Consider the following 20,219-nt stretch of genomic DNA (forward strand, 5'->3'; position numbering starts at 1 on the left):
TATGTGGTCATGTGCTGCCGGAAACTCCTCAGTATGTCGATATCAAAGCTCCATCCGCAGGACTCAGCACTTAGAGAATTACACCCACGAAGGGACACTCTGCCCAGCTCACCACCGCCGAAACGGGGGAGGGGAATTAACCCAGCTCATCCCCACACAAGTGGGGGAGGGGAATCCGTCCAGCTCATCCCCGCGGAGCGGGGGAGGGACACCACACCCGCCGATGCGGGGGGATCTGGCTTATCCTGCAACCGCAACCGCGGGAGGAGCTGACTGACCCTAACACTGCCGAAGCGGGAGGGGTACAAAGCTGCCCTACAACCGCACGAAGCGGGAGGGAGTGCCGGCAGAATTTTAAGTCTCAATCCAGCCCCGTAAAACGGAGGGGAGAGGAATGCAGCAGCTCACTGTAACACAAACTCGTCTCAACTCTTGAAGAATCCAAGTGAAAAAAACTTGAACACGAAGTCTTCCTGAAGTAACTGAAGACTAAACTTGAACCTGAAATGCAACCAGAATAAAAACAGTACAGATATCTGGGAGGGGCTATGGATTGATCAGCTATGATTAATGGAAAGAAAATTATCAGGTATGAAACCTAATTTTACCTTCCATTTCATCATGCTGATCAATCCATAGACTGGTGGGATGTACCGAAGCAGTACTCACCCAGGGCGGGACATAGCAATCCCTGATCGCAACACTGAAGCTCCAAACCGGGCCTCCGCCCGAGCAGCCACAGTCAAGCGGTAATGCTTGGAGAATGTATGGGCCGATGCCCAAGTTGCCGCCTTGCATATGTCTTCCAAGGAGACGGACCCGGCCTCTGCCATCGAGGCCGCCTGAGCTCTAGAGGAGTGAACCTTCAGCTGTATAGGCGGCACCTTCCCCGCGGCCACAAAAGCCGCTGCAATGGCTTCCTTGACCCATCTTGCCACTGTAGGCTTAGCAGCCTGCAGACCCTTACGAGGACCTGCAACCAGGACAAACAGATGATCCGATTTCCGGAAATCATTGGTCACTTCCAAGTATCTGATGATGACTCGTCTCACATCCAGATATTTAAGAGCAGAGTACTCCTCTGGGTAGTCCTCCCTACGAAAGGAAGGGAGACAGAGCTGCTGATCCACATGGAAGCGAGAAACAATCTTGGGCAGGAAGGAAGGCACTGTGCGAATAGACACTCCTGCCTCAGTGAACTGCAGAAAGGGCTCTCGACATGAGAGTGCCTGGAGCTCGGAAACTCTTCTGGCTGAAGTGATAGCCCCCATTTCAACGTCAGGACTTTCAGAGATGCCCTCAACAAGGGTTCAAAAGGCGGCTTCTGTAATGCTCTTAGCACCAGGTTGAAATTCCACGCAGGCACCACTGAGTGCAGAGGAGGGCGCAGGTGCTTAACTCCCTTGAGAAAACGCACCACATCTGGCTGCGAAGCCAGGGAAGCATCCTTCAGGCGGCCCCTGAAGCAAGCCAGGGCCGCTACCTGGACTTTAAGGGAACTGAGCGACAGGCCTTTCTCCAGACCTTCTTGCAGGAATGCCAACACTGAAGAAATTGGAGCAGTGAATGGAGAAAATGAGCCTGCTTCACCACGCTGCAAAGGTACGCCAAACCCTGGCGTAAGCAGTAAAAGTAGAGCGCTTCCTCGCTCTCAGCATAGTGGCGATGACCTTGTCTGAGAATTCCTTCTTCCTCAGACGCTGCCGCTCAATAGCCAGGCCGTAAAACCAAAGGGGGAGGGATCCTCCATCACCACGGGACCCTGATGTAACAGACCCTGCTCCACTGGCAGCCCCACCAGGATTATCCGGCCCGGATGCTTTGCCAATCGGTCTAGCACCCTGCCCAACATGGGCCAGGGCGGGAACACATAGAGAAGCTCTTGTGTTGGCCACTGTTAGAGGAGAGCATCTACTCCCAGAGATCGAGGGTCCCGTCCTCTGCTGCAAAAGCGCGGCACTTGGCAATTGGCCGATGACGCCATCAGATCTAGGCTCGGCTGGCCCCAGCGCTTCGTGATATCCAAGAACGCCTAAGCCGATAACTGCCACTCTCCGGGATCCAAGGTATGGCGACTGAGAAAGTCCGCCTTGACATTCATGACTCCGGCAATGTGGGCTGCTGACAGCTGCTCCAGGCTCGCTACCGCCCACTGGCATAGATTCATGGCTTCCTTGGCTAGAGGGGCGCTCTTGGTACCTCCCTGGCGGTTGACATAGACCACAGCCGTGGCATTGTCCAACAGGACCCGTACTGGCTTCAACGCCAGTACCGGGATGAACTCCAAAAGCGCCAACCGAATGGCTCTGAGTTCCAGGAGGTTGATAGACCACTTTGCCTCTGCAGGAGACCAGAGCCCCTGCGCTGTCCTTCCCAAGCAATGGGCTCCCCAGCCCGACAAAGAGGCGTCCGTCGTGACGACAATCCACTCCGGGGTCACCAGAGGCATTCCTGCAGACAACTTGTCTGTCTGCGTCCACCAGCTCAGCGCCTTGCGCACTGCTGGGTCCAAGGGAAGGCGCACAGCATAATCCTCTGACATCGGAGTCCAGCGCAGCAGCAGAGATTGTTGTAGTGGTCTCATATGAGCCCTGGCCCAGGGCACTACATCCATCGTGGCCGTCATAGAGCCCAACAGCTGCACATAGTGCCAAGCCCGAATAGGAGAGGCTACTAGGAACTAGTCCACCTGAGCCTGAAACTTGACAATCCGATTGTCTGGCAGGAACACTCTGCCCACTTGGGTGTCGAATCGAACTCCCAGATACTCCAGGGACTGAGTCGGGCGCAGCTGGCTTTTCTCCCAGTTGATGATCCACCTCAGGGAGCTCAAAAGAGCAACCACCCGGTTCACAGCTTTGCCGCACTCTGCATAAGAGGGCACTACATCCATCGTGGCCGTCATAGAGCCCAACAGCTGCACATAGTGCCAAGCCCGAATAGGAGAGGCTACTAGGAACTAGTCCACCTGAGCCTGAAACTTGACAATCCGATTGTCTGGCAGGAACACTCTGCCCACTTGGGTGTCGAATCGAACTCCCAGATACTCCAGGGACTGAGTCGGGCGCAGCTGGCTTTTCTCCCAGTTGATGATCCACCTCAGGGAGCTCAAAAGAGCAACCACCCGGTTCACAGCTTTGCCGCACTCTGCATAAGAGGGGGCTTGGATCAACCAGTCGTCCAGATAAGGATGGACTTGAACTCCTTCCTTCCTCAGGAAGGCCGCGATGACCACCATTACTTTGGAGAAGGTCCGCGGAGCAGTAGCCAACCCGAACAGGAGGGCTCTGAACTGGAAGTGTCGGCCCAGTACTGCAAAACGCAGAAAGCGTTGATGAGGAGGCCAGATGGGAATATGCAAGTACGCGTCCTTGCTGTCCAAGGATGCCAGGAACTCTCCTGCCTTCACTGCCGCTATAACAGAGCGGAGGGTCTCCATGCGAAAGTGCCGAACTTTCAAGGCTCAATGGACCCCTTGAGGTCGAGGATAGGCCGTACAGAACCTCCTTTCTTTGGAATCACAAAGAAAATGGAGTAATGTCCCTTGCCAAGCTGATTTTCTGGCACCGGAACGACCGCCCCCAGGCGGATCAGATTGTCCAAGGTCTGCTGCACTGCCACAGCTTTGACCGGAGACTTGCAGGGAGAGAGTACAAACCCATCTTTTAAGGGTCGGCAGAACTCTAGCTTGTAGCCGTCTCTGATGACTTCCAGCACCCAAGCGTCTGAAGTTATTGTGGTCCACTCGCCCATAAACGAGGACAGCCGTCCTCCAATCTGCACCGGGGCGTGGACCAAGGCCCCGTCATTGGGTACGAGACCCTGGGGGAGGACCGGAGTGAGCACCTCCGGGACGGCGGTCTCTGCGAAAGGAATGCTGCTTGGGGGAGAAGTTCCTCTTGAAGGAAGAGGGGGCAGAGGAGCCCGACCTGCCCGGGCGGTACCGACGGGCTTCCTGCAACCGTCCTCTGGAGGTACCAGGGCGAGTAGTAGCCCGAGCCCTGACCTCTGGTAACTTCTTGCCCTTAGACATGCCGAGATCGGTCACGATCTTGTCCAGCTCGACCCCAAAGAGCAGCTTGCCTTTAAAAGGCAATCTAGCCAGGCGGGATTTAGAGGCGTGGTCAGCAGACCAATGCTTCAGCCAAAGCCACCGCCGCGCAGAGATTGTCTGAGCCATGCCATTAGCTGAGGCTCTCAAGACATCATACAGCAAGTCTGCCAAATAGGCCAAGCCCGATTCCAGGGCCGGCCAATCAGCCCTCAAGGAAAGATCCGAGGGGGAAGCCCGCTGCACCATAGTCAGGCACGCCCTGGCCACATAGGAGCCGCAAACTGAGGCCTGCAAACTTAAAGAAGCCGCCTCAAAGGACGACCTTAAGGCCGCCTCCAATCTTCTGTCTTGGGCGTCCTCTAGGGCCGTGCCACCTTCCACTGGTCACGCCGTTTTCTTAGTCACCGCAGTGATTAAAGAATCCACGGTAGGCCACAGAAAGGCCTCAAGTTCACTTTCAGGCAAAGGATAGAGGCGGGACATAGCCCTAGCCACTTTAAGGCTCGCTTCCGGGACATCCCATTGAGCCGAAATTAAGGTGTGCATGGCATCATGCACGTGGAAGGTTCTAGGCGGGCGTTTCGTCCCCAGCATAATGGCAGAGCCAACAGGGGCTGAGGGAAAGACGTCCTCCGGAGAGGAAATCTTCAAAATGCCCATGGCCTGCACTAACAGGTTGGGCAAATCCTCTGAGCTAAAGAGCCGCGCTGCAGAGGGGTCATCCGCTCCATCCGAGCGGGCATCCGTCTCCTCCAAGGAATCCGCAAAGGACCGTTGGGAGAACTCAGATACGCTGCCCTCATCTACATCGGAGGAGACAAAGTCCTCCAAGGCCTGGGAATCAACCCGAGGGCGTTTACCTCTGGGAACCTCAACCTCTTTACCAGACGAGGGAGCAGGGGCAGCGTTTTGCATAAGGAAGGCCTGTTGCAGCAGCAAAACAAACTCGGGGGAGACCCCCCAGACTGTGCACTTCTGCAGCTTGGGCAACAGCCCTAGACACACCCTCAACCGGCGCTCGCAAGAGCGGGGGAGAGACATGCTGCGCATCCAAAATGGCGTCCGGCGCGACACTCCGCGAAGGAGCCGCGCGGGAAGAGCGGCGCTTAACTTTAGCCGCTTTGGTGCCGTCGCCCAAATTAAGGGCGTTCATGGCATTAATGTCTCCAACCTCAAGGGCGGCCCAAGAAGAAGCCGTCCGAGCCGCTTGGCCGGCCAAGATGGCGGAGGCGAGGAGCGGGGGATGGGCGTCTATGGCGGGAAAAACCGCCACGCCGGACGAAGGACCGGGACATTCTTCGGTCATGAAACTGTCACACAACAAGGGCGAATCAGGCTTTAAGACCCCCACATCCCCTCTAGAAGCGCTCAAGCGATCCGGGGAGCGACTCTTTACGCCCTCGCCCTCCGACGCCATATGCAACGTGGAGATAAATCAGGGATCCCCTGCCCGCTATACAAAAGGTAAAAAATTACCTGCTTTCCGCTCCGAGCTGTAACGACCTGGTGTCCCAGTGAGTAGCTGCAATGAACGTTTAAATAAACGTCGAAATAAACGCCTTTAAGGACGTTCAAAATTTTTTTTTTTTTTAACGGAGCCAGCGGGAGGGGGGAGAAAAGGAGGGACCTGGCACCACCAGGTTTGCACTTGCTCAAAAGAGCCCTCAACCCCAGGCACTCAACAAAACCTAAAAATTAGGCTTGGAGGCCTAGCCAGAGCTGCTGCTGTGTGTGACCACCACCTGCTGAGATAGAGAACATACAGAGGAGTTTCCGGCAGCACATGACCACATATAGGGAGGCAAAAGTTTGCTCTCTATCTCCACCTGCTGGTAGATGGACACAACCCACCAGTCTATGGATTGATCAGCATGATGAAATGGAAGTATCTTTGCTTGCTCCGAGGACAAGCAGGTTTTCATATTCTCTTATCTGGGAATCCCTAGCTACCAGGCTCACTGACAACACGAAAGCTAGGATAATTGAATCGCAAAACACCAAGACTAAAAGTTCAATCAACCTTATATACATACTGTGTAGGTGCAGCCTGGAACAGAATAAAACAGGGGCTAGGAGGGTGGAGTTGGATTCTACACACCGAACAAATTTTGCAGAACTGCCTGTCTGAACTGACTGTCGGGTCAGGTACCCTAATCCAAACAGTAGTGGGTGGACTGAAGCCCGTGTTGCAAATCTCCTCTATGGAGGCTGATCTCAAGTGGGCTAGGAGGAGACCTTGAACATCTTGGCTCTGAGCTTGTCCTCCACCTCCAAACAAAATGAAATAGCCTCAGCCATTTCCTTCATAAGAGGAAAATGAAAGGTTCGCTGGAGGAGATTTTCTCCTTTCAAATGGAGGGAAGGGTTCAAAGGGGATGCCATAGGATTCATTCTCTGAAAGTTGCCTCGGATCCTCCTCTGACTCCCATAAACGTTCTTCATCGGTGTCAGACAGCAACTTCTCGTAGAGGGGCTGAGACCGAGCCTGCCTTGACTTACAGGAGCCATGTCTTTGACAGGGGCACTAAGGAGTTGACTCCCGCTTCAACTCTGGCGAAGCTTCCTCAGACAACGTCGAGGAAGTACCAAACACCAGAGCTGCACGTGACACCAGCATCAGAGGCTGCAACTGGCCAAGTGGGACCATAACAAGCACCCCCCGATGTCGATGCATACTGTTGTAAAAGGCTATCCAGCAGCTCAGGAAGCAAGGCCCGGAGAGCTGAGTCCTGGATGCAAGGGGACTGATACATCAGCACTTCCTGGATGGAGGGGGAGTGGTCCTCTCAGCACCGACACTTCTTGGGTGCAGAATCCTTCTATGGCCTGGAGCTCCTGGCACCATGTGTTGAGGGACAACTGATGCCAATACTTCTTGGCCTTTGCCTGAAGCTCAGCATCGAGACTCCTCGGTGCTGACGAGGACGATGTCGAATCCTCATGTCACCTCGGGGTCAGGTCTGACTCTGGATGGTCCAGGGGGCCCTACAAAAGCAGTCTGCGTTGAGACAGGTGGCAGACTGGACATGAAGAGATACCACAAAAGCAGCTTCCTCTCACCTCAGCAGAAAGCTCTGGGGTTTTTTTTTTTACTTGTTACAAGCTCCAGACTAGGCAATGCAGGATCTCATTACCCAATTGTGAGAATTATGGGCCTGCTTGTCCTCAGAGTAAGTGCCATTTACCTCTTCCCTTTGTCACCGTCCACTCAACCAGCTCCTACCCTAGTCAGTCACTTTACTGCCCATCTTGAGGGTACTTAGTTTATTTATAAGTTGTTCAGGTGGAACACTATCAAATGATTTGCTAAACTCTAAGTAGATGACATTTCATGCTAGCCCTTGATCCAACTCTCTGGTCACCTGTTCAAAGAAACTAATCAGATTTCTGTGACAAAACCTGCTTCTAGTAAAACTATGCTGCCTCAGGCCCTGTAATCCCTTGGATTCCAGAAACCTCACTATTCCATTAATTTACCATGTATTTCCATTAATTTACTTACGGTAGAGGTCAGACTAACTGCCCTAAGGTTACCAACTTCCTCCTCATGATTTTGTGGAGAGGGATCACATTTGCCCTTCTCTAGTCCAGTGGGACCACTCCTGACTGTAGAGAACCATTGAAAAGGTCAGACAGCAGAGCCAGCAGGATTTCCCTTAGTATCATTGAATGTATGCCATCCAACCCCATCACCTTGTCCACCTTTAGTTTAGCTAGCAAATCATGAACACAGTCCTCTAAAAATTGTTCAGGGTCTACCACACTTCCATTCCCATTTGTCTTCTGTTGACCTACTCCTGGCCCTTTATCTGTAAAGACAGAACAGAAATATTTGTTAAGTAATTTCACCTTATCCTTATCAGCTTCTACGTATTCCTTCCCTTCACCCTTGAATTTCACAAAGCCACGTTTGCACTAACTCCTATCAACAACATAACTTTAAAATGTCTTGTCTCCCCCCCCCTCCCCCCCCCCCCCCCACACACACACACACACACTCGTATTGGCCGTTTTTACTTCCATTTGCATCTTTGCTTTCCTGATTACTTTACCAGCTTCTTTTGGCTCTTCCATATATGGTTGTCTGTCTTCCTTTTCCTGTGATCTCTTGTAGTTTACGAAGGCTAACCTTTTTTTTTCTCATCTTTGCATTATTACATTTGAGAACCAAAGTGACGTTTTTCTCTTATTTTTATCTACTTTCCTTACAAAAAGGATGGTTGCTCTTAAAAATAGTTCCTTCCAGTTTTGCCTACTGCTTTTCTACTTCTCCCAGATGCTCCCATCCAGCTGCTAACTCCTTAATGTTTTCCCTTATCTCAACAAAGTTAATTTTTGTTTTTATTACATAAACCACTCTGACCTGTCAGAAAAGGCGGTATAGGTAGTTTTTATTAAACATAAACAAGTCTGGAACTTTCACTTTTGAATGAACCCTCTCCATATCTGTCTTAATATTGAACCACGCCATCCAGTGATCACTGGGTGCCAGCTGATCACCCACTATAACATCAGAAACATTCTCCTGATTCATAAACACTAAGTCTAGTATTGCCCCATCCCATGTGGTTTCCATTACCAGTTGCTGGAATAGTTCTCCCTACAGAGAATCTAGGATCTTCCTACCTCTAGACAACCTCTCAAAAGGGATGTCTTCAATCAACATTTGGAATATTAAAATCACCTACAGTATTAGTTGTACTTTCCCTTTCATAGCTATATTTTTAATGTTTTCAATTAAATCTCTGTCCACTTCATCTGCCTGTTAAGGAGCCCTGGATGCCACACTATTGTAAACAGAATTTCCATTCCCTCTTTCTAGATTAACCCACAGTGCCCTTTCTATACCCATAAGAGTCACAAGATATTATTTTCTCTTCCAGTCAGTACACTGGATCCCTGCTCCATATAGTGCTATATTAACCTTCAGGGCCGGTCTTAGCAATTGTGGTGCCCTGTGCAGTCTAGTTTGGTGGCCCCATCCCTTGTTGACAAGTCAAGCAAAACTTGTATAGAAAAACTAATTCAAATATGCACAATGCTATCATAGGAAACCTTTGGGTTTAAAAAGCAAAACAACTGGGGGGAGGGAAGAGGGGGATTTTGCCATCTTTTGTCACCTCTTTAGAGTTAATTGATACATGGAGATCTCTGAGACCAGAGGAGCGAGACTATTCTCATAGATCCCAGACCCATGGCTCGTGGGCTAGATTGGATTATATATTTGTATCGGGCAGTCTTTTTTCAGAGATCTCGGAAGTGCAGATGGAATCAGAGGTGATATCAGACCACTCTCCGGTCTGGGTAGAGTTAGAGGCCCCGGTGGGGCACTCCACCTGTAAACACTGGAGATTCCCTAACTATTTAGCAATTACATCTAATGGCAGTAAAAAAAAACTACACAAATTAACTTAACTAACGTGCCTACTCTCCCCCCCCCCCCCCCAAAAACACGCCCCCAACACTAAAGAATAAAATAATATTTTTAGCACCAGAAAAAAACGCGCACAGATGCCAGAACTAAGTGCCCTCTGCAATAGTGCATTTTGACATTCAAGAAGCAAAAATTAGGGCTTACTGCCGCTTATTAAAAGGACCCCTATATTTTTCTATAGTATATGTGATTCATACATGGAACATTGACTGTATAGCTTACCATCTCAGAACTAGAACTGAAACAGCTTTCAGTGTCTCTTGGAGAATAACTAGGAGACTGGCTGCTCATTGGAGACTCAACATCTAAAAACAAAATACAACTCAGTTTATATATGTGTAATTTAATACTGATAAATATTACAAAACTTAGTAAAGACCTCTTTGTTTACTCTGGCTTACATAGCTTGAAGGTAGAAATTGTTTTAACTTAGTTTGCTTTAATAATATGCCTTATTCAAAAGTTTCACAAAGTGTGGTACAATAAAAGTATGTAAAATATTTCATAAAACATATTACATTAAAAAATTTAAAAAAAATCAAAAAATGTATTAAACAAATAAAGCAAAGAACAGTTGGCTACAATGATATGTATAGCCACTGACACTTTTTGTGGCCTTAGTCAAATTACTTCACCCCTACCTCTCAGTGCATCAGGTACAACTTAATTAGACTGTAAGCCCATTTGAGAAGGAAAATAACTCATGTACCTGAATGTAACTTGCTTTGAGCTCACACATGAGAAAAGTGAGTAAAACCTAAAATCCAGGTTAGAAATATTGTAAATAAAATATATTTGTAAAACCATGCCTACATTTGTATGCTCAATAATTATTAAAACCTTAATTTTAGCAACCTATAAACAAAATTTCCTGGAAATATTATATTAATTTTTAGAAGTGCAAGAAATATTTTGGAATTTGAATTTGCTGGGCAAAATAGTAAAGACTATTGTAAGTAACAAAATTACTGACTATACACATAGGCATAGATTAAAGCAACAAACCAATACGGATTTAGTCAAGGGAAATCTTGCTTCACCAATCTACTACATATTTTTTTGAAGGGGTAAATAAACATGTAGATACAGATAAGCCAGTTGATATTGTGTATCTGGATTATCAGAAGGCATATGACAAAGTACCTCGTGAATGACTTCTGAGGAAATTAAAAAGTTGTAAGATGGGAGGCAATGTTCTATTGACAACTGGGAACTGGTTAAAAGATAGAAAACAGAGAATAGGGTTAAATGGTCAATATTCTCAATGGAGAAGGGTAAATAGTGGGGTTCCTCAGGAATCTATGCTACGTCCCCTTCTTTTTAATATACTTAAAAATGATATGAAAACAGGAAGTATGAGATTATCAAATTTGCTGAGGACACAAATTTATTCAAAGTTCTTAAATCATAAAAGGCTTGTGAGGCACCTATTTTGTGCTATATAAAGCGCTGGGAAAGGGACCTAAAGATAAACCTGGAATACATATAATGGGAGAAAGCTCTAGAACATATGTTACGGGTTTTTATTTCCAGCTCTATGATTGAAAATAGCTATGAAGTATTGTATTACTGGTACTACACGCCTAAGAGACTAGTGAAAATGTATGGTCAGGGATCTGACCAATTTTGGAGGGGATGTGCAGAGCTGGGAGATATGCTCCATATTTTGTGGACATGGCCCAAGATACAGGTCTATTGGTCAGAATTGCTAGATTTGTTTGCTTGGGTGACAGGGGTGCACTACCCCGCTAGGGAGGAGGTATGCCTGTTGCACATCCGCCCTGCGGGAATCCGGCTGCCGGTGCACCAGTTAACATCGGTGTAGCTGGTGGCAGGTAAAATCACACTGGCATCAGCGTGGAGGAGCCCCGTAGCACCACCAGTGATAAAGGTTATTCATAAAATGGATTCTCTCTATCAAATGCCGAAAATGACAGCCATTCGCTCTTGGCATATTACAAAGTTTAACAGACAATGGGACACGTATAAATCTTGGAGATCTCATGGTGGGATTGATCTGGACACCCCCAAGTTGATTGTTCCTCTGCTGTGACTGTTACACTCAAAGACTCAAACACCGACATTCAGTTGAACTTTGTGCCTGGTTATCAGGGAAGGGTGGGGAGAGGTTTGGGAAAGTTTGTTAATTCTTAAACTTCGCAATAATTGTATATTGTACATTGGCTGTTTAAACTCAAAAACTTTGCATTTGCTCACATTAAATGTCATCTGCCATTTGGATGTTCAGTCTCATGGAGTCCCCTTGCAAAGTGATGTATGTAGGGAAGAGGAACCCAAGCTGTAAAGCTACATGATGCAAGGTTCCACATTAGGAGATACACCCAGATAAAGGATTTAGGTGTTATTGTTGTTGTTACAAAAGCAAATAGAATGTTAGGCAGTATTAGGAATGACACAGAGAATATTATCATGCCTTTATATTGTTATATGGTGTGATCACACCTTGAATACTGTGTGCAATTCTGGTCACTGCATCTCAAAAAGATATAGCAGAATTAGAAAAAGTAAAGAGAAGGGTGACGAAAATGATAAAGGGGATGGAAGGACTTCCCTATGAGGAAAGCTAAATATGCTAGGGCTCTTCAGCTTTGGGAAGAGACAAATGAGTGGAAACATGATAGAGCTTTATAAAATCCTGAGTGGAGTGGAATGAGTTAGGTGTGAATCATTTGTTTACTCTTTCCAAAAATGCATGAACTAGGGGACAAGCAGTGAAGCTACCAAGTAGTAATTTTAAAACATATTGAAGAAAATATTTCTTCACTCAATGTGTAATTAAACTCTGGATTTTGGATTTTATTGCCAGAGAATGTGGTAAAAGCAGTTAATCCATAAATCATTAAGATGGACTTGGGAATAAAATCGGTTTTAGTTTTTTGGGATCTTGCTAGATACTTGTAGTCTTCTCACTGATGGGTGATGCCATTCAGCAGAGCTGGGCATGGGAAACGCTGCCCAGCATTTACTGCAGAAACTTATGAAAGTGGCTCATTGAACATATGTCCACCTCCCCACCTGCCGTTGCTGCACAGGACTAGGGGCAGACCAAAGGTCCATCAAGCCCAGTATCCTGCTTCGAACAGTGGCCAACCCAGATCACATCTTCCTTGTCCTTGGAAAAAAATGACTAATGCCACTCAATGTACTGGTGTAAACTATAGCCACAGAATCAAAACTTTAAAACTCAATGAGAAATCTGACCAAGGGATTTGTAAGAGTCCAAACCACAGTGGCAAAACTACTAAACAATTTTTTATATAACTTGAATTGTACACTATGAAAAATCTGCAATTGTTTGGCTCTGTGGAAGATAAAGAACTGAGGTGGCCCCATACACCTACAATTGTGTGGGATGTAACATAGAGGGGCATAATCGAACGTCGCCAGCGATCTATGTTGGCAGCAGCGTTACAGCTGGCCGGAACCGTATTATCGAAAAAGATGGCCGGCCATCTTTTTTTTCGATAATACGGTTTAGCCCGGCCAAATGCCTTGGAGTTCGCCAGTTTTGAGATGGCCGGGTTTGTTTTTCAGCGATAATGGAAAGTTATGTCGGCCATCTCAAACCCTGGCCAAATTCAAAGCATTTGGCTGTGGGAGGAGCCAGCATTTTTAGTGCACTGGCCCCCCTGACATGCCAGGACACCAACCAGCCACCCTAGGGGTCACTGCGGTGGACTTCAGAAAAGCTCCCACCACATGCATAGCTCCCTTACTTTGGGAGCTGAGCCCCCCAAACCCACTACCCACAAATGTACTGCACCCACTAAAATTGCTCCAGGGACCTGCATACAGCCTCTAGGACTTATTGCTGCTGTATAACTTTGACACACCAGTTCACACCTGAAGACTAATCTCTCTGAAAAAGTCATTTCTTGAAATAACCATGTTTACTCACAGTTAACTGCAGATCAGAGATTGTGCCCCACTGGCAAAGAGTCCCCTGGTACTAAGATTAGCAGTAGGTCAGAGCTGGCACAATGGTGTACAATGCCCTCTTTCAGCACCATTCAAGGTAAGAACTACGTTCTCTAACGTGGGTAACACAGGAAAGGGAATTAAAACTGGCTTACAAAAATGGCCACTACCGCATGGACTACAGGAAACAAAACAGGACACACTCTGACCCAGTTAGCAGGGGGGAAAAGCACCATGGGAGTAGAGCCCAGTACCCTACACCCACCACAATGCATTGCTAATGTGACTCTCTGCAGGGCACCTAACAGAAAAGGTGTCACACTCACCCCAGAGCCACATCGCAACCAGGGAAAGGCTGTCGGAGGATACAACACATTCTGCTGTCATGGAGGTGGGAAGGCATTTGAGGCTGGCATACAGGCTGGAAAAAAGGTTTTTAGTTTGGAAGGGAATTGGTGACCACTGGGGGAGTATGGGGAGGTGTAACCCCTGTCTCTCCTGAGAATTAAACTTTCCAATCAAGTACTCAGAGTGCCTCTGAGATGTAGTCTGGCCAGACACTCTGACATTCCTCAGGAGCAAGATGAGGAATACAAAAAAAAATATTAATTCAGATGGAATGAATTTTTCAGAAAAAAACAAATTTATTGTATTAAATTTTTAACTTCAGTGAACACAAGTTTTGCAACTCCTACTGCAATCACTCGGTTGCTATTCACATCAACTTAGTAACATTCAGCATACAGTTACAACTTAACATCATGGACTTTTACAAATTTGGATAACCTTTACCTTTATCATCTAATTCTATGTTTAATTCTATGTTTCTTTCCACAGCTTCTCTCCCAGACACCACCTCCAGCAATTAAACAGTATCTATTTAACTAGTGATTCTAATCACATTTAACAACCCTAAACTGCATATGTCAAATATTAAGAACTGATCCTTTGTTTTTTTCTCTTCTCTCCTGCAGGTTCTCCAAACTACACAAGGTAAGTATACAAGTTTATTATTTTACTCTCTTGACTTTACTGTTTTTTGATGATTTCACTCCAGCGGATCACAGATGTGAAAGGATACTTCAATTCCCACCTTCTTCTTCTTTCCTTTCCTCTTTTACACATTGGGTACCATATGACTCACTGCAGTGATGATCTCTGGCCAGAGTGCAGGTTTCAGGAACTGAAGCACCTACTAACCTAAGCTTCTAAAAATCAACAATTAAAAACCCTAAACTTAACTAAACCACTTAACACGTTTTCTGTAGGCACACTTAAATGTTTTCCCTAACTAGCTAGCCCAATTAAAAAAAAGATAATTATTTTCCCCTATTCTATTCCCTCCCACAGTTATCCCATCAGAAATCAATTCAATAACCCCTATCCTCTTCCAGTATTAACATATTCCATCACCAGAATTAATAAGATACTCAGTTCTTACAATCAACAGGGCTCACTGCATACTCAGCCCAACTAGGTGATCCTTAATCAAACACTTAAAAGAAGTGTTTTTTTATTCCCTCTTATCTGCCAGGACTCTAAATAACAGCTTTTACAGCAGTTTCAGATTTATTCTAAATCCAGATTTTCCCCATGGCAGAATTACTCAGGAGCCGTGCTACTTACTGCCCAGCCTGGTCACATACAGCTCTCAGTATAATCAGTCACCACACTTTCATCATATTACAAATGTGACAGACTGCTGAAACACTGTAGCTACCAGCAATCACCTCTTTCCTAAATCAGTCACCTTAACCACAGAACATATTCTCTTTAAAAATAAACTTTCTGTAACACACAGCTGTACTCAGTTAACACACATCCTACCAGCTTCAACCTTACCTCCCAACTGCCCAACAAGCCGTTTCCCAGACAACCAATTGCTCAGCTGAGTGATGTCTGAGAGTGATGTCACTGAATAGAACCCTTATTCAGCCCAGTTGCGATTATTTAACCCCTTGGGTTACATTCAGCCTAGCCAAGTTAAAAAAAAATGTATGAAATAACATTTTTTTTAAATTATTCCACCCACTTCATATCCCCCCACATTTCAATATATTCAAACATCTTTCATTTCACCAGGTAATTGTTCTTTCCCTGAGAGCTTTTATATTCTGGTATATCAAAACAAATGTTTACATTTTCTTATAATTTTGTTTTTCTGCCCATGTGTTTGATGGCAGAAATAATGAGATTTCTCTCTCTGTCAATCAAGCTTCTTCCTCTTCTTATAATCGTAGTTTATTCCTTGAGCCCGTTTTTCTCCCAGTCTCTTTGAAATTCCAAATTTCTTCAACATTGCCTTTTCCGTCTTCTTTTCCCTCTTTTCACCCCCTGAGAATTCATATGAAGAGAAAAGAATCGGGTGTCTTCCATGGTACATTTCTATAAAAATAACTGCACCCAAGTAAATAAACAATAACAGCCTTTGAAAAACTCTGAGCACACGTGAGCATTTGTTTTTATTTCCACCTCTCCTATTACACCAGATGGGCTTGAACGGACTTCCCACTGGAACACTCCATGTTTCAAGTACTGAGCGTTGACTATTAATGATTCTCCTTTGTTTTAAAGATATTTCTTCCATTGCATCTTTAATCACACAATTTCCCAGTGATTTACCCTGTTTCTTCCTTTTCCTTCTCTTCTCTTTAACAGTTAATGGAAACCTTAATTTTGTCAGAGTCTCCATCTGTTGTATTTCTTCCACTGTAGCTGGTTCCGTGGTAGTTTCTTCCACCTCTATCCCAGCCTCTGGAATCTCTAACTTCACTCTATCCCCCACTGCTGCAGCTGTTCCTGAACTGCCTTCCACATTCCCTTCTGAGTTTTCAGCCCCCTTTTCATCAGCTGTTTCTTCATCTTCCTCCTCATCGCTGCTAAATTCACCTTCACTGCTCTCGCTGCTTGGCTCCTTCTCTTCTTCTTTCTCCTTTGCTTCTTTTTCTTGTATCCTGTTTTCTTCCTTTCGCCCTTCTATTACTTGCTCTTCCTCTTTTATTATTCTTACTTCCCTTCCTTCCATCTTTTTTTCCGAACTTATTAGTTGTTCATTCAAGTTAACTAATTGCTGTTGCCCCTCTTCCACCACTTGTTCTTGTTCTCCGCACCGTTCTTTGTTTTCCTCTACAGTTTGTACTGGGTAACAAACATAATAACACTTTCCAGAGTTCAGGCTTTTATCTCTCTCTTTTTCCGGGCTCCAGCTTCTTTGAGCAAGCTTTGCCGGACTCAAGGATCTCTCCATATTCTCAAAACTTAGGTCTTCTTGCATTTCCAGTTCAGCGCTACAATATCTGCTAATATGCCCAAGCTGTCCACAACGATAGCAAACAGGGATTCTCTTTCTCTGCTGAGCTCCCCAATAGGATCCCCTCTGATTATTTCCATCCTCTTCATGAAATCTTTCCCTTTTCCTGAACTGATTCACGGATGGTTCTCCGTATTTTTTGTTCTCCCATGTTCTCCTATTTTCTTCCCAACTTTCATTCCATCTATTCTTAGCTCTCCAAGATTTCTTTTGTTGGATTATTGGTGCTTTCTCTTCTGGTCTTTCCACTATATTTCTTAATTCCTCAATTTGTCTTAGTAGTTCTTCCATGTTCTTCTCCTGTCGCCTGATGTGTGGTCCCAACAAGGAAACAAAAATTCCCCTTCCCCCACACAGCAGTGGCTCCCCTTGCAATCAAAATATTGTGATAGTTCTCTCACCCGGGATGAACAATTACCTTTACACAAATTACTTCAGAAATAGCAAATATTTTTCACCATATATGCACACATATATTTCAGCTTTCCCAGTTTCACTTTATTTTTAAAGTGAAGGCCCTATCCTGCCGACTACGCCATTTTTTGTAAGCCCCGCCCCCCTCCTGAGAATTTAACCTCCGAACAAGGAAGTCTGAGTGCCTCTTTAATGTAGTCGAGCCAGGCACTCAGGAAAAATTTCTCAGGAACAGAGGGAACAATACAAAAAAAAAAATTAGATCAAGATGGAAATGATTTTTTTTTACAGAAAATTTTTATTTAAAAATTAATCTTCAGCTCAGATAATAAGAATTCACTAATAACTCTATTCATAGAAACATTCTAATACCTAAAATTCTGTGCTTAAATTTCCTAAGGCCCCCTATTCTCAATTACCTAATAATAAAACATTCACAGGTTTAACACCAGAAAATTCTAACGTTTGTTTTTCTATTCCCTCCCCAGATTTATTTGTCCAGAAAAATATCAATATCAGATAAGTGACTCTTCAATTAACTGCTAAATTAATCATGCATGCAATTAAATTAGCGTAGTACTGGTGCACTGTAAAGAGTTGATCCTTTGTTTATTTTTTTCTTCCAGGTTCCTCTTCAGACGGATCTCAGGTAAGTATAAATTCTACAATTCTGTCCTCTTCATTTTCTCTTACTTTTGTGATAATCGAAAAGGATACTTTTCCTAAATTTTACAGGGTCAGCTTTCCTTCTTTTCTCTCTCTGTGAACGGTGGGTACCATTGGAAGAGCAATCGCGTTGATCCCTGGCCAGGGAACAGGAACCAGGAACTGTAGAACCTACTGCACTAAACTCAAAAACTCAAAGGAAGTAAAACCCTATCTTATCCCTGACTTAACCACAAAAAAACTTCAAGTTACTTCTTACTTCAACTCTGTTATCCCTAACTTACCCCCAAATAAAAGAACGGATAATTATGTGTCCCTATGCTAATTCCCTCCCAAACAATGATTCCCAGCCTTATCCAACACAATTTATAAAATTGTATATAAATACCAATAAGTAAATCTATAAATAACAACAGCCTCAGTTTACAGAAACTGTGCAACAGTTCCAAAATTCTTCAACTAGAACTTTTCCACGTTGCCAAACTCCCACTTATTACCTTCCTTTACTTACAAAGGAATTCAACTGAGTTGCATAAATGGCTGATGTTCACCAATCTCACCAGGTATCTCTGTCTCATGCAGCAGCTATAGAACTGTAATTAAAACTTCCACTGCTGCCATGAACACTTACAGAGTGACAAGCTGTTCTCAAACTTTTCCAGCTTTTTCAATTGTTAAAGTATATCGTCTTGATTTATTCATTTCAGGTTAAAGACTTTCAGACTAGCAGGCATCAGCATACATTACTCTAGAGCCTTAAAATCACCGCGAGGCTCTTACAAATTAGTAACTACCCATTCTTCAGCTCAAATCATACATCAGCTACCTTCAGACTTCACTTTCTCAGTTTTTTAAACAGAATTCCAGCACAACTAAACAGAGCACATAACTACAGGTCTGTTCAGTCTCAAATCTTACCTCCCAACTGCCCAACAAGCCGTTTCCCAGACAACCAATTGCTCAGCTGAGTGATGTCTCAGCATGATGTCACTGAATAGAACCCTTATTCAGCCCAGTTGCGATTATTTAACCCCTTGGGTTACAGGAGGTCATCCCCCATTCCCTCCAGTGGTCATCTGGTCAGTTGGGGCACCTTTTTGAGGCTTGGTTGTGAAAATAAAAGGACCAAGTAAAGCCAGCGAAATACTGCTTAACGCCGCTTTTTTTTTTCCCCATTATCGGCGAAAGCCGGCCATCTGGTAGCCACGCCCATGCCCCGCCTTCGCTAATCTACCGACACGCCCCCTTGAACTTTCGCCGGCGAAGCGACAGGAAAGCGACGATGCTGTCAAAAATGCCGCTTTCGATTATACCGATTTCGCCACTTTTAAGAAATCATCGGCCATCTCCCGATTTATGTCGGAAGATGGCAGGCAATCACTTTCAATTATAAGCTGGATAGTAACATAGTAGATGACGGCAGAAAAAGACCTGCACGGTCCATCCAGTCTGCCCAACAAGATAACTCATATGTGCTAATTTTGTGTATACCCTACTTTGATTTGTACCCATGTTCTACAGGGCACAGTCTGTATAAGTCTGCCCAGCACTATCCCCGCCTCCCAACCACCGGCTGTGGCACAGACCGTATAAGTCTTCCTAGCACTATCCCTGCCTCCCACCACCGGCTCTGGCACAGATCGTATAAGTCTGCCCAGCACTATCCCTGCCTACCAACCACCAGTCCCGCTTCCCAACACCGGCTCTGGCACAGACCGTATAAGTCTGCCCAGCACTATCCCCGCCTCCCAACCACCAGCCCCACCTCCCGATCTTGACTCAGCTCCTGAGGATCCATTCCTTCTGCACAGGATTCCTTTATGCTTATCCCATGCATGTTTGAATTCCGTTACCGTTTTCATTTCCACCACCTCCCGCGGGAGGGCATTCCAAGCATCCACTACTCTCTCCGTGAAAAAATACTTCCTAACATTTTTCTTCAGTCTGCCCCCCTTCAATCTCATTTCATGTACTCTTGTTCTACCACCTTCCCATCTCCGTAAAAGGTTCGTTTGCAGATTAATACCTTTCAAATATTTGAACGTCTGTATCATATCACCCCTGCTTCTCCTTTCCTCCAGAGTATACATGTTTAGTTCAGAAAGTCTCTCCTCATACGTCTTGTAACGCAAATCCCATGCCATTCTTGTAGCTTTTCTTTGCACCGCTTCAATTCTTTTTACATCCTTAACAAGATACGGCCTCCAAAACTGAACACAATACTCCAGGTGGGGCCTCACCAACGACTTATACAGGGGCATCACCACCCCCTTTCTTCTGCTGGTCACACCTCTCTCTATACAGCCTAACAACCTTCTAGCTACGGCCACCGCCTTGTCACACTGTTTCATCGCCTTCAAATCCTCAGATACTATCACCCCAAGATCCCTCTCTCCGTCCAT

At 45.6% G+C, this 20,219-nt stretch overlaps 1 protein-coding gene across 1 annotated transcript in view; it reads right to left on the reverse strand.

Annotated features, from left to right (window-relative positions):
- Positions 1 to 17,562: 17,562 nt before the first annotated feature.
- C10H12orf40 (chromosome 10 C12orf40 homolog) overlaps positions 17,563 to 20,219 on the reverse strand; it is a 51,903-nt gene continuing 49,246 nt past the window's right edge. The window contains exon 12 of the mRNA XM_030216770.1: positions 17,563 to 17,570. Within this exon, the coding sequence (XP_030072630.1) occupies positions 17,563 to 17,570 (8 nt within the window). The remainder of the gene's footprint in view (positions 17,571 to 20,219) is intronic.

This window comes from Microcaecilia unicolor, chromosome 10, assembly GCF_901765095.1.
Source record: "Microcaecilia unicolor chromosome 10, aMicUni1.1, whole genome shotgun sequence".
Classification (NCBI taxonomy): Eukaryota; Metazoa; Chordata; class Amphibia; order Gymnophiona; family Siphonopidae; genus Microcaecilia; species Microcaecilia unicolor.